This window comes from Aethalodelphis obliquidens, unplaced genomic scaffold, assembly GCF_003676395.1.
Source record: "Aethalodelphis obliquidens isolate GAN/ISIS:26980383/991018 unplaced genomic scaffold, ASM367639v1 scaffold83, whole genome shotgun sequence".
Classification (NCBI taxonomy): Eukaryota; Metazoa; Chordata; class Mammalia; order Artiodactyla; family Delphinidae; genus Aethalodelphis; species Aethalodelphis obliquidens.
Window position 1 is genome coordinate 4519316 of NW_020838027.1, and position 14592 is coordinate 4533907.

The window sequence follows — 14592 nt, forward strand, 5'->3', positions numbered from 1 at the left end:
GGTCGTACCGCGAGCCCCACCCCGAAAAGAAGGCGCCGCCGAGAGCTGGGAGGCGGCGCCGCGCCCGGGAGGTCGTGTCGTGGGCGCCGTCCTAGTGGCGGGGAGCGCACCGCGGAGGGGACATGCGATCGGAGAAATCCCTTACGTTGGCGGCGCCGGGGGAGGCCCGTGGGCCGGAGGGGGAGCAACAGGATGCCGGAGACTTCCCGGAGGCCGGCGGCGGCGGCGGCGGCTGCTGTAGTAGCGAGCGGCTGGTCATCAACATCTCCGGGCTGCGCTTCGAGACGCAGCTGCGCACCCTGTCGCTGTTCCCCGACACGCTCCTGGGGGACCCCGGCCGCCGTGTCCGCTTCTTCGACCCGCTGAGGAACGAGTACTTCTTCGACCGCAACCGGCCCAGCTTCGACGCCATCCTCTACTACTACCAGTCGGGGGGCCGGCTGCGGAGGCCGGTCAACGTGCCGCTGGACATCTTCCTGGAGGAGATCCGCTTCTACCAGCTCGGGGACGAGGCCCTGGCTGCCTTCCGCGAGGACGAGGGCTGCCTGCCCGAGGGTGGCGTGGACGAGAAGCCACTGCCCTCCCAGCCCTTCCAGCGCCAGGTGTGGCTGCTCTTCGAGTACCCGGAGAGCTCGGGGCCCGCCCGGGGCATCGCCATCGTCTCGGTGCTGGTCATCCTCATCTCCATCGTCATCTTTTGTCTGGAGACGCTGCCGCAGTTCCGCGCAGATGGTCGAGGTGGAAGCAATGGTGGTGGTGTCTCCCCGGTGTCCAGGGGCAGCCAGGAGGAAGAAGAGGATGAAGACGATTCCTATACGTTTCATCCTGGCATCACCGCGGGGGGAATGATGGCAGGGGGCTCATCCCCACTAAGTACCCTTGGGGGCTCCTTCTTCACCGACCCCTTTTTTCTGGTGGAGACGCTGTGCATTGTCTGGTTCACCTTCGAGCTGCTGGTGCGCTTCTCCGCCTGCCCCAGCAAGCCAGCCTTCTTCCGCAACATCATGAACATCATCGACTTGGTGGCCATCTTCCCCTACTTCATCACCCTGGGCACCGAGCTGGTGCAGCAGCAGGGACAGCAGTCCGCCAGTGGAGGCGGCGGCCAGAACGGGCAGCAGGCCATGTCCCTGGCCATCCTCAGAGTGATCCGCCTGGTCCGGGTGTTCCGCATCTTCAAGCTGTCCCGCCACTCCAAGGGGCTGCAGATCCTGGGCAAGACCCTGCAGGCGTCCATGCGGGAGCTGGGTCTGCTCATCTTCTTCCTGTTCATCGGAGTCATCCTCTTCTCCAGCGCCGTCTACTTCGCAGAGGCTGATGATGACGATTCGCTCTTTCCCAGCATCCCGGATGCCTTCTGGTGGGCCGTGGTCACCATGACCACAGTAGGTTACGGGGACATGTACCCCATGACGGTGGGGGGCAAGATCGTGGGCTCGCTGTGTGCCATCGCCGGGGTCCTTACCATCGCCCTGCCCGTGCCCGTCATCGTCTCCAACTTCAACTACTTCTACCACCGGGAGACCGAGCAGGAAGAACAAGGCCAGTACACCCACGTCACTTGTGGGCAGCCTGCCCCGGACCTGAAGGCAGCCGACAACGGACTTGGCAAGCCTGAATTCTCGGAGGCCACCCGGGAGCGGAGACCCAGCTACTTTCCCACTCCACATCGGGCATATGCAGAGAAGAGGATGCTCACCGAAGTTTGACGGATGCAGGCCGGGCCTGCACGGAAGGAAGGACACTGAACAAACGATCCCTTAGGGCTCCTTGTCATTCTCCACTACTCGCACCCCAGCTCCAGGTGACTTCCTGACTCCCCCCACCACCCCCACACCCAGTGGCTGGCGCCAGGACCACACACCTGGACTCTCAATCTTGTTACTTGACCCCTGCAGCATCCAAGGTTTCTCCATCTAAGTGGCATTTTCCAAACTCTAACGGTGCCACCTATTCGTGCCCATCTTCTGTCACATGGATGAGATTTCCATCTGACCTTCGTCCCTCAAGACTCTGATTTTTCATGTCTGGGACTTGTAATATCTCTAGGAAGAGCGATGTTGACAAGATGGAAACCAGGCACACCTGGGTCCTTTTTCTCCTTAGCGTCTGTGGCTTTGGGGCATGCACCAGTCTTAGCTTCTGGCCACGTGGTAACTGGCAGAAACGGGTGGACAGAAACAGTACTCCTCCTTTGTTTTCCTCCAGCGCCCTGTAACACCGGCTGCTCCTCCTGAAGGGGACCCCTGGGAGAGCCTTCAGCTGCCCAGCCTGATACTACGCTATACATCTCTAATCTTGGATGGAATTAGAGAAACTACAATTACACTGGGCCATTTGGAGGATGTGAGAGTCAGTCCTGGACCAAAGGGGCCAATGGATTCTTCCAGGTGCGAGCTGGCACGGTAGACACATCAGTCTTTGGTCTGCACCTCGTTCTCCCCACTCTGATCCCTTGACCCTCTCGAGCTTCCAGGAAGGCTCCTTCTCAGAGCCAAATACTCTTCCTGTGCAGAGGAACTGGCAAAGGGGAACCCACAGAGCTGGGAGAAATGGCCGGATATAATCAAGCACCTGGCTTGACCGCTCATCAGAAGAGAGGCGCCACGGAGACAGTACCGTCTAGGGGGGCAGAGGAGTCTTCTGCAGACAGCAGATTTCTCTCCCTCACTTCCCCCGACCCTCTCTAGTCCTCCACCCTTCTTCCTGGGAGTCTGACTTAGGATTGCTGTTGAAGGCTTTCTAAAGCAGACTCCAGCCTAAACCCACAGACAGGTAGCAGCACACATTGGATGCTAGCGTGGGCTTTTTTTTTTTCCTTTCCATTTCGTGGGCAATGAGACAGGTGGTTTAGAGTAAGGAAGAAGCATTATTCCTTTGCTGACAGCCTCACTGTTAGAGGTTTCTGCTGAGTCAAGCAAACATTCTCCTGCTCTGGCCCTGGAGCTGCAGCCCACAGCTCTCACTGGTAAGGTGCCACTTAGACCAAGTCATCTTCTTCCGTTGTGAACCCCTGTTTCTGTCCCCTCATCACATCGTCATTCATTTGTTGCCTTGATCAACTGTGATGCACTGTTCTGAGCTCTCCTGGGTACAGTTCAGAAACCGGAAGGACTGTTAATGAGTTTTTAATTTTATAAACTAGGCTTTACGGCTCCTTGATAAGAATTTTTTAAAAAATCTTTTCTCAAAGAGCAAACTTATGAGGGACAGACAGCCTCTTGAGGGTTTTCTTGAGAGACACTGTCCGGATGTTGCCACACTTTACAGGGTAACTTGGGTGCCACAGTCCCTCTTTGTGCCTCAGTCTCCCCACCCATTCAATGGGAACATTCATGTCTTCCCCCCACCCCCACCTCATGGGGAACGGCCCCGTGAACTCATCTGGGAGGCTGGGGATGACGCTATGCAAATGTGTGAACTTCCGTAATGGTTTCTAGTTCATTACCACGTTTCCCCATCCCCCACAGGCAAGGCCTCCCCTGAGAGTTCCTGCCTTGGATCCAGAGCCCATGCACAGGCCATTCTGGGCCATTAGCTCTTTAAATCCCTCCCTAGCCTCTCAGACTGGGCCTTGGTCTTTCTTCTTACCTTTTGGCCAGGAGGATGCTCTCTTTGGAGCGATCCAGTGGGATCCTTTTGGGGCCAGACACCATCATCCTGATTGGGAGCTTGGCTTCTCCAAACCTGAAATGCAGGAGGAGATGCTCATGATTCAGACACTTGCTCTGAGCCCATAGAATGCCAGGTTTCCAAATGTCTTCTGGAATATTACTCCTGGCAATTCGGGGGAAAGAGGAGGCCCACGCAGAGGCAAAAGCGATGCTCCCGGCGAGGGTAATGTTGGAACACGTATGCATGTGTCTCTGTATGTGTGTGTGTGTCATCCTCATCACCATTTCCTTTTCAAGTCAGAGCATGCCCGAAAGTAAAGGGTTTATGGAGAGCTGGGCTCTCCAGGGACTCTGGTTGCCGTAGCAACCTTCCAGACTGTTCTCTCTATCTTCTGATTTGGGCAGCCAGGGAGAACAGGAGACTACGTATTCCCAGCTTCTGAAAGGGGGACGCCTCTCACATATGGCTTTAGGGGCTGGTAGGGCTAGGACAGGGATGCGTGACCTTCGGAAAATGAAGGGGAAGCGGGTCCCCAAAGCTTCCTATCTGGACCTTTCTTCCTGGCTTCCCCACCCAGTCACTGAAGCTGCCTCATCCCACCCCTGAGTCTTCAGAAACTTGAATGCCAAGCAACTGCCGGTGAAAGCAATGTCCATATTATTGTTTTTGAAATGGCCTTGGAGGGGACTAGCTTCTCCCGAGGTAGTCAAGCTGGGCCTCGCCAAGGGTCATACTAGTTTTAGTCCATAAAAGCACTGCGGGGCACTCACGTCCTCAGAGAGAGGCTCCTCCCAGCTCTGAGAGAGACAGAGAAATGATGCTTCTGCTTCCCAAGGAACAGTCTAGCTCTTGGGAGGAATCTCATAGGTGGTTCATCTTAAGATGTCGAAGAAAAACTGAGAGGCGGTGACCTGACCTAGTTCCTGTGAAGGATTCTGCCAAGTGACCCCCTCTGACTCTGAGCCTCTTGACGTGGATTTTGCTCCCTGAGCGCCGCGACGATCTGCGCCCGGTGTGGCTGTGACAGCTGGGGTGGCGATTTCGCAGCTGCCAGCAGAGGGGTTCAGGTCATCGTTACGCCTGACTCGGGCCCACAGGAGCGCCCAGAGGTCTTCCTGGATCTGTGAAGCTCAGCTGAGACGTGGGAGGTGACTCCTGCCAGATCGGCCCCAGGAGAGAAGGGGACAGCTGGCCGTCTTTGCACCCGAGGTAGGTTCTCCTGCTGGGGAATATCCTTCAGGCCAAATGAGAACAGGGGTGGGAAGCGCCAGAGAGAGGGCGGGAGAGGGTGTGTCTGGGGGAGGGGGAGGCTTTGGTTTCCTTTCCTCAGCGGCTACCTGGCTCTCTGTGTGTTTTTGTCTGCATGTACTTTACTCTCCTTCTCTGTTTCTGTCCCCACACTCGTACCTCCCTCCTTCCTCCCCTTCATATATATATGTATATATATGTATATATAATTTTTGTATTTATTTTGGCCGCGCCGGGTCTTCGTTGCGGCACGTGTGTGGGATCTAGTTCCCCGACCAGGGATTGAACCCAGACCTCCTGCCCTGGAAGCATAGAGTCTTACCCACTGGACCACCAGGGAAGTACCCCCACATCCCCTTCTAATCACCCCCTTTTCTCTGTACTTTCCCCTTCCTTCTTCTATTCAGTGTCACTTTCTCTGCCTCGTGTTTCGTTCTCACATCTCTGATTTTCCCCCATCTGCTGTTTGAACTTCTTCTGCCTCCTCTGTGTATCTTTCTCTCTGTCTCTCTCTTACATTCTCAGGGGCTGGGAGCACCTTGGGCATTTCCCTTGAGGTTGCTCGTTGGACTCTAGGACGGCTGTGACCTAGGGTGTTTGCTCAGAAGGTTGTTCTCCAGCTGGAGGACCCCCTTTTTCCTGTCATCTTGCTACAGCATCCTTTCCTAGGGTACTCACCTCTGTGGGCAGAGTCCCGAGCTTCTGGAGCAAGGGGGGATTGCTGTGGGTTTAGAAGATGTCTCGGACAAAATTTCTTGAATCTGCAAGGATAAAATAGAGAAGGAGAGAGAGAGAGAAGGAACCTGTTAGCAATACCTTTCAGAGAAATACTTTGTGTAGCACAGGACTATGCTCACCTCAGGGTCCCCCAACCTTAAGGAGCTTACAGAAAGGTTCAAGACAATGGCACAGTGGAAACAGTGAAATAAACACAGAAAAGAGGGCTTAGGAGGAAGGCATAGCGTGGAATTAGACTAGAAAAAGTCTTCATTCAAGGGCGACCTTCTGACTGCCCTTAATTCACTCGAAGGGTCTCAGAGCTGTCTCTCTTGTCCCCTGAAGGCAGAAGAAAAGCAAAGGACATAAATGTCAGTGGTGCAAGGTGCGGGGGACACTCCTTGGCATGATGGGTTAAGATTTACCAACCGGTCCAGAGGGAAGCTTGTGCATCTCCTTGCTGGAGGTCGTGTAGGCTGAGTCCCACCTGCATCAGGATATCAGGCGGCTTTTGGAGGGTAAGGGACATTTTCTAAAGGAGGATTGTGGTGACAGTTGTACAGCTCTATAAGGCAACCCAAAAAAGTCACTGAATTGTTAAAAAAAAAAGTGACGTGAGACTAATAACCTCAGAGTTTCACCTCTTGTCTGGGAGATGCTTTGGTTTTAAAAATCTAGAGGTTAGGCCTCTCTAAAGATGGACCAGCCTGCGTATTCAGGATGGAAGGACAGTTTTTTTTCTCTGCCACACGGGGACACTTTAGAACTTTCATACAGTTGCTGCCTGCTCCTCCCTTCCAGTGCCAAGAGCTGTTTGTTTTCTTTTGTTCTGAATTTTGACAATGAAACCTTTGTGGGACTGACATGCCCCTTTCTTTTGGCTCTGAAGACAGGCCAAGCCATTCCTGGTCCTTACAGAGCCTGGTTAGCATGTACTGAACCAAAGGCAGAAACCGCCACCTTACCTCTGTACCTGGAAACTCAGAATTCCTTAAGAAATTACACAGGCGTCAAGGTGTTTTTCTCCTGGCCGGGTCCCTACCCTCCAGCTGCTGATGGGGCCCCGCAGGCTGTGGTGCTTCCAGGAAACAGAAGAAGTAGGGGTGAGAGTCTTCCCTTAGGTCGTCCTCCTCCAAGAACGCTCATTGGATGTCATTCCTCGCTCTCTCTCTCTCTCTTTTTTTAAAAAAATATTTATTTATTTATTTGGCGGAGCCAGGTCTTAGTTGCAGCATGTGGGATCTAGTTCACTGACCGGGGATCGAACCCGGGCCCCCTGCGTTGGGAGCGCTGAGTCTTAGCCACTGGCCCACCCGGGAAGTCCCTGTCGTTCCTCTCTTGCTCCTACTTGCCTTCCGCTCGCCAATCCCTTCCTTCACCACGACCCCCAACCCCTGCCCTGCTTTTCCTCACATGACACCTTCCGGTCCTGCTGTTTATCATGCCTTCTCTCCCCTGGCTGAGCCCTCGCTTTTGGCAGTGTTTTGTCCCCCGGCATCTCTCCATAAATGCCAAGATACATTTCCAGAGGACACCGTCCTCCCGGGACAATCTGGCTGGGACCTCCGGGCCGGCTCTGATTGGCTTTGACTGTCCGTTATGGCCCCGGGAAGCAAAGTTTGGTCTAATTCTAGCTTGTCAAGGTCACTTAGGGAAGGAAAAGAAATCCATTCTTTAAACCAAAAGATTTCCTCTCTCCATCCCACTTGACTCCGGGCTTCCCGGGGTGCGCGGCTCTCTTGGACAACAATAAGACTGGAGCCTAGGGCTTTTCGGGAAAGGGAACCTCTGGATGCAGACCACTGGGGATGAGGACAGATGGGCTCTCAGTTCTCGTGTTACCGTGTCTCCCCGATGAACCGCTCTCCTGTTCTGGGCTCGAGGTCCTTGTGGGGTTGGAGAGGGTCATTTCCTTCCCTTCCTTTTGCTCTGAACTCCTAGAGAAAGGCATTCATACCACCCCTCGGTCCCATATATTTTTAAAAATTTTTATTGGAGTATAGTTGATTTACAATGTTGTGTTAGTTTCAGGTGTACAGCGAAGTGAATCAGTTATACATATACATAGATCCACTCTTTTTTAGATTCTTTTCCCATATAGGTGATCACAGAGTACTGAGTAGAGCTTCCCGTGCTGTGCAGCAGGTCCTCATTAGTTATCTTTGGTCCTCATCCCCTTGCTTCCCTAAAGAAGGAGTGGAAACCTCTCAGTGAGCCCTTGGGAAAGGTTATCCAAAACAAGTGACTGCTCGTTCCCAGAACAAGAGAGAAAGAAGAGGCAGACACCATAGTCAGTGCCCTCAAGACTGGTCGCACCTTGGCTGTCACCTAACCTATTGGGGGCCTAGCCCTGATGGGGTTTACGACAATTTCTTTAAAATGGATTTTATTGAAGTAGAGTTGCTTTACCATGTTGTGTCCATTTCTGCTGCACAGCAAAGTGAGTCAGTTATACATATATATTCTTTTTCATATTCTTTTCCATTATGGTTTATCTGGGACAATTTTTTCTTCTTTTTGAGCACAGCTCCGACCTCACCCTTGTTACCGGGGAGGGGCTTTTCCTTTAGTCTGTCCCGCGCCTGGCGGACACTCTTTGCCCGGCCCTAGAAAAATCCCGGAGCCTTAAGCAGCCTCTGTCACAGGTGCAGGGAACGCAGACAGACCCCGGCTCTTTGGCGAGAGTGAAACCAGCATGTCAAAGGAGCTGCAGCCGCGCCGTCTGTGGCCCTGCTATTTTTGACACGCTTGCTCTTGCTTCGAGGACTTGACAACCGCGGTTTCCAGGAGACAGACAAACCCGCTCTTGGCAGCAGAGACATTGTGCTTTGGGAAAAAAAAAAAAAATAAATAAAGGAAGACAGTCCCGTGGCCAGGAGGGGCCGGGGGCCGGGACCACGCCTTCTTTCTCTTCCCGGGGGCTGGCACTGTCCGGTGACGTTGTGGATCTGAGGCTGTGGTACCGCCTCCACCGGGGAATCCATCCTCTCCCGTGGGAGTGGTCCTAACAGGAATGAGAATGGCGCCATTCATTTAAAAAAGCATCTCGAACACGTTCAGTCCTTTCAGACGTCGTGTCGTGTAACAGAGGTTGGGAGCCTGGACTCTGGAGCCAGATCGTCTGGGTTCAAATCCCACCTCTGCCACTCACCTGCTGGGTGATGTAGACCAAGTTCTGAAACCTTCTGTGCCTCAGTTTCCCTCTCTGTAAAACGGGGGCATAACGGGGCCAGTCTCACAGGGCTGTTTTGAGGGTTAGATGAGGTAGTTTAGGTACAATGTTATGTAATCTGTGACACCATGTGACACTATGTACACAGTGTGATAGGCAGCCATATGTGAGCACGACCCAGAGGTTGGTATTATTATCAATGCTGTTATCCTTCAACAACCAAATGCAGTGGGAAGGCTAGGCATTGTTTTCCTCTTTGGCAGATCAGACAGTTGAGGCGCAGAGGGCAGGTTCAAGGGCACCCGGCTTCCTTGTGGTCCATCGCCCTCAGGGGAGATGTAATGAACAGAACGCAGTGAGGGTCTGATTGGTACTGAGCAAGAAGAGAGAATGAATTCGTGGTTCCTAAATGTGTACATAGGCTGTTTTTTGTTTGTTTGTTGTTGGTTGGTTGTTTTTTTGGCCGCGCCGTGCGACATGTGGGATCTTAGTTCCCTGACCAGGGATTGAACCCGGGCCTCCTGCATTGGAAACGTGAAGTCTTAACCACTGGACTCCCAGGGAAGTCCCCCATAGGCTTTCATTTACACGCCAGCTTGTCTTTTTGATGGAAAACCAGTGAGCATCATATGCTCTTTTCTTTCTGGGGCTCTGAGGGCACAGAGCTGCATCCACATCTCTCTAGAGGGCCTTTCCTCACTCCATCACTCTTCTCCTCCCCGCACGTTTTAGCAACCTCGGTGGGTCACTCTCCTACAGCCTTCCTCATACGCTTCTTCACGTCCTCCTCCTTGGGACAAATGCGGGCTCTCACAGTTAATCCTCGGGACAGAACCCAGAAGCTGGACCCGGCTCAGAGTTTTCATCCGTTGTTCTAGCGGCTTTCAAACTCCCACTTCCCCCGTCCTCGCCCTCAGCATCCCTCTTTCACGTCCCACTGCGCCCTTTCCCCTTTGCCGGTGGGGTACCCGCTGACATTCCTGGGCTGTTTTCCAGCTGCCCTTTCTTCCTTTCAGGCAGAGGGCAGGAGACCCCGGAGTCGGAAGACGCTGCTGCCCTGACTCCTGTGGGTCTCCGTTTGCTTCCACTGTGACTGAAGGGCCGCTGCTGCACTGGGGGTCCTGAGTCCGGCCAGAATGCCGTATGCACCCTCAGCTCATTCCCACAGCCACCACAGTGTCCCATGCGACACTGCCTTCCCCATCCTGGATTCAGAGCTGCCTTGCTTTTGGAGTCAGAGAACTTGGGTCTGAATCACTGTCTGTTAGCTGCACCTCGTTTAAACCTCTCCAAGCTTCTGCTTTGCCATCTGCAAAATAAGGAAGCAGATTCCACTTGCCCCACTTAGTTGTCGTGAGGCTGCGAGGGAAAGGGTTTAGCAGGCCAGACACTCTCAGCAGAGCCCCGTTCTCCCCTCTGCCAGGCAGCCTAGGGGGCCTCAGCGACACTGACCACCAACCTGGGGTGACCAGCCACCTGCACCTCAAAGACAGGGGGTCCCAGTTGACTGCAGTTTTGTTCTCTGAAACCAACATTGAAATGAAATATGACATAAAAATAGACTCAGGGTAGCACGCTTTTTAACTAGAAGGCCCTTTTCCTAAAGGATTCACAGCAGAATCTCTAAATAAATTACACTTAAGACATCACTTAAATATAGAGAAAGTAATCTGAATATGTCTTGTAAGAATATGGTGGATATACCGGTAATCTTTTTGGTTGGTTTCCAACCAAATACGATGCAGCGTCTCACTCAACCCCATCCCATGAGCATCGGCATATTGGGTAGAGCAGTATCCAGGGTCATAGATGGACAGATGAGAGAGCTGGGAGTGGTCATAAATGCCCCCCTTCGTGAAGGAGGGGTCTGATGTGGACAAGAGGAATGACTGACCCATGGTCACACAGGCAGTCGGGGCAGAGCTGAGCTCAATGTTTTCTGACTCCAATGCAAGTATCTTTTTCTATGGAAAATGGAAACCTAAGGATTATTTAAACATTAAAAAAAAAAACAACTTTATTCATTTCCTACCCAACCAAACTCCTCAGCAGAGCTGTCCAGGAGGACATGGAATTAGTGCGTTTTAATTTCATCTCTCTCCCCTGACTTTCCAGGGGGCAGTTTAACCTTTTAGGGCTTCACTTTTTCTGTTAAATTTAGTGCCTGGGCTGCAGGAAACTGTCTTAGGTTAGAAACCAGGAAAGCTGGAGGTTATTTGAGACTTCTGTATTTTATAGAGGAAGGAAGGAATACAGAAGGTTGGCCTCTTACCCAGCAGTGCTGACTTCTGATGCCCTGGGAAACAGAAATCCGCTTCTAGGCTCTTCTCTGCCTTTTGTTGCCCTGGGAGAGAAAGAGAAGTTACCGTTGGGTTACAGATCGCTTATAAATCACAGGACTAGGGGCAGGAAGAGCTAAGTTTCCAGAGGCCGTGGTAGCTGAGCCATAAATCAGACAGATGCTCGCCGGCTGCTTTAGGGCAGTTTGGCATTTCTGGGAAGAGACAAAAGTCTGGTGTGCTGGGGGAAAAAAGCTTGTGGCCCGTGCAGGACTGCTCTCTGCTTTAGAGGATGGGTCATGCTAAATGTCTGTGCAGCATTCCAGACAGCTGTCACAAAGCACCTAACCTGAGACTCTGCACGTTACTCCTGACCAGATGTCTTACGCCGGTAATGTGTGGGCCAAATATGATGAGACACTGAGAAATATTGGACATGACAATTACATTTCCATAAAGGTGGGAAGAATAAAAGAATAAAACAAAATACAAGGAAAGTTGGGAGATTTCACGTGCAGACCTGGATATCTGTTTTCTTCTGGAAAACAATAGGTCTGGTCTCCTTGGTCCTGTCCCTTTGGAAGGGCCGGGTGCTCTTGCCAGGTGCCCACGGAGGCTGGGGCCCCTGTCGCTTGCACTGTGCCCACAGCCTTGGGTTCCTTGTAGGAGGAAGACATCTCCCTATGTGTGCATTTCCACCGCAGACGGGAACATCAGAGATGGAACGGGTGCCCCGTGCAGGGACAGGTGGCACCCGGCCTTCCTCATCTGGTGACCGGTGGACTCTGGCGCGTGTGGCCGCTCTCGGAAGCCCTCCTGTGGGATCGCGTTGGACTGAGTCACAGCGGACTGTTAGGTCGGGGTGGGAGGAGGGTGGCTGTCAGACGTAGACAGTGGGGATGGAGGCGAGGGCTGGCAGCGGGAGAGGAGACAGTCACAGCTCGAGACAGAGACAGTCAAGTGGCTGCAGGAGAGCAGGGGGCCTCGCAGCGATCAAGAACACACTAAGGCAATGTATAAATACGACACCGCCTCTGTCCCCTGGGGCTGTCTACCATCACCCTTGTGTAGGCGCTCAGCACCCGATGTTAGAATTATTGCAATAAAATCATTCAATCTGGAAGAAAAAAAAGTTATGTGCTCTGTCCAATTATGTAAGCAGGGAGATGTGTGAAACAATTAAGGATTTCCGTCTAAAATGAGAAAAAGGCAAACTGCAGTGTTTAGATATTTCCGATTTGAAGATGACTTCCTGATGTCAGATAACTAGGCGTCCCCCATGCCTGCTGGCTGGGACTGGAGAGAATTGAGAGCAGGCATTCCTAAGGGGGGACCACGTGGCTTTCCTGGGTCAACATAGGCCCCGCAGCACGGGCTCTACATCTGTCAGCTGTCTGCGACATCATGACCCCACGGTCAGCCCCAGATCCCTTCCTGCCCCTCTTCTGAGATTCTTCCCAGCGAGTTTCAGCTCCCGGGGGAAAGCTCATGTCTGGGAGATTTACTAGCCGAAAGTTAAATAACTGTAGAGTTGGAATCATGTCCAACATTATCGCTTTGGGAGACAGATAAGAAAGTCTCTCCTCTTCTCATTGCTTTATGTGTATCATTTCATCACAGTATCTCAGGGCTAGAATTCAAGTGGAGAGTCTGAAAAGCATTCTGAGTTACCGTCAGCCCCAAATCCTCAGGATTCCAAGAGAGGGGTAGATTTCACGCTGGTCATCCTTCACCGGGGACAGCTTTCACTGCTGTAAACCCAAGTTTGAAAGGATGCTGTAACCCTTTTCCTTCCCCTTCCCCCCAAATATTTACCATTTCCAGGAGTGTGGAAAAAATGAAATCAGGTTAGGCTTAAAGGAAATCCATCATGGCCTTCCATCTTAATGCTTGTCGGCCTCACTTTTTCCAATAGATGCACTTCTAAAAAGTTGCTGTTTTTGCCATGAGTGTGTGTGCGCGCGCATGCACACACGTATAAAAATAATAGACTCGGGGCTTCCCTGGTGGCACAGTGGTTAAGAATCTGCCTGCCAAAGAAGGGGACATGGGTTCAAGCCTTGGTCCGGGAAGATCCCACTTGCCGCGGAGCAACTGAGCCCGTGCACCACAACTACTGAGGCTGCGCTCTAGAGCCTGTGAGCCACAACTAGTGAGCCCGCGTGCCACAACTACTGAAGCCCTTGAGCCTAGAGCCTGTGCTCCACAACAAGAGAAGCCACCAAAATAAGAAGCCTGCGCATCGCAACAAAGAGTAGCCCCCACTCGCCACAACTAGAGAAATGCCGCGCACAGCAATGAAGACCCAATGCAACCAAAAATAAATAAAATAAAAAAAATAATAGAGTCACTTCCTATCAGAGGTGTTTTCAATAGAAGGGGGCCTTTTCACATTAAAAAAATCACAATAGGGCCTTCCCTAGTGTCGCAGTTGTTGAGAGTCCGCCTGCCGATGCAGGGGACATGGGTTCGTGCCCCAGTCCGGGAGGATCCCATGTGCCGCGGAGCAGCTGGGCCCGTGAGCCATGGCCGCTGAGCCTGCGCGTCCGGAGCCTGTGCTCCGCAACGGGAGAGGCCACAACAGTGAGAGGCCTGCGTACCGCAAAAACAAAAAACAAAAAAACAAAATATAGTTAAATTTACAGGAGAATACCTAGTCTATAGAAAAATGCACCTCAGCTATTTTGTGGCCTACTACCTACCATCCTAATTCCTTCCTGCAGTGGTGGGAAAAGGAATGCTCTGGTATTAGAAAGGGTGGGGATCGCTGACCAGATCTGAGAAAGAAAGAGCCTTTTTGTTTGTTAGCAGAAGTAGGGTATATTTTTCAAAATGTATGTTCAAAAGTGAGAACTCTAAGAGGCGCTTTACCATTTTCCTCTCTTACTGCATTTTGGCTCTCGAGGTGCTGAATCTGCCAGGTGCAGCCCTGCGTTTTCCATGCCTGTCACCGTGTCAGGAGAGGCGGGATGGGAGAGATGACACAGTGGGACTGTGGGGAAGGCGGGCATCATTTAATTCTGGGTCTGTCACTAACTTGCTGTGACCCTGAGCAAGTTGTGTGCCTGGCACTGGGCTGGCATTAGCTGTCGGTATTATCCTGTGTCCTGGTGTCTTCATCTGTATAAGTAAGGTGGTTGCATTAGACAATTTTTGAGCTTTTGCTTGAAAATTCTATGGTTGCTCAAGCCTGTCCATTAAATGTACAGCTGTTCCCTCCATACCTTGGCAAACTTTATTGCTTGGCTTTTACCACCAGAGTGATCTTTTCAAAAGAGAGTTGGAGTTAACTTAAAATTTCAACTTTATATGGAATTATTTAATTTCAGAGGTTATCTACTCCAGTCTCTTATTTTACAAGATCAGAACTTAACACTTAAAAATATACTGAGCAGGGCTTCCCTGGTGGCGCAGTGGTTGAGAGTCCGCCTGCCGATGCAGGGGACACGGGTTCGTGCCCCGGTCCGGGAGGATCCCACATGCCGCGGAGCGGCTGGGCCCGTGAGCCATGGCCGCTGAGCCTGTGCGTCCGGAGCCTGTGCTCCGCAACGGGAGAGGCCA

The 14592-nt window shown here is 52.2% G+C and overlaps 2 protein-coding genes across 2 annotated transcripts in view; both read left to right on the forward strand.

Annotated features, from left to right (window-relative positions):
• The window catches only part of GALNT8 (polypeptide N-acetylgalactosaminyltransferase 8), a 74926-nt gene that overhangs the window by 44865 nt on the left and 15469 nt on the right, over positions 1–14592 (forward strand).
• Positions 33–1801, forward strand: KCNA6 (potassium voltage-gated channel subfamily A member 6). Its single transcript, XM_027093138.1, has one exon. The coding sequence runs from the start codon at positions 123–125 to the stop codon at positions 1707–1709; it is 1587 nt and encodes a 528-aa protein (XP_026948939.1). The 5' UTR covers positions 33–122; the 3' UTR covers positions 1710–1801.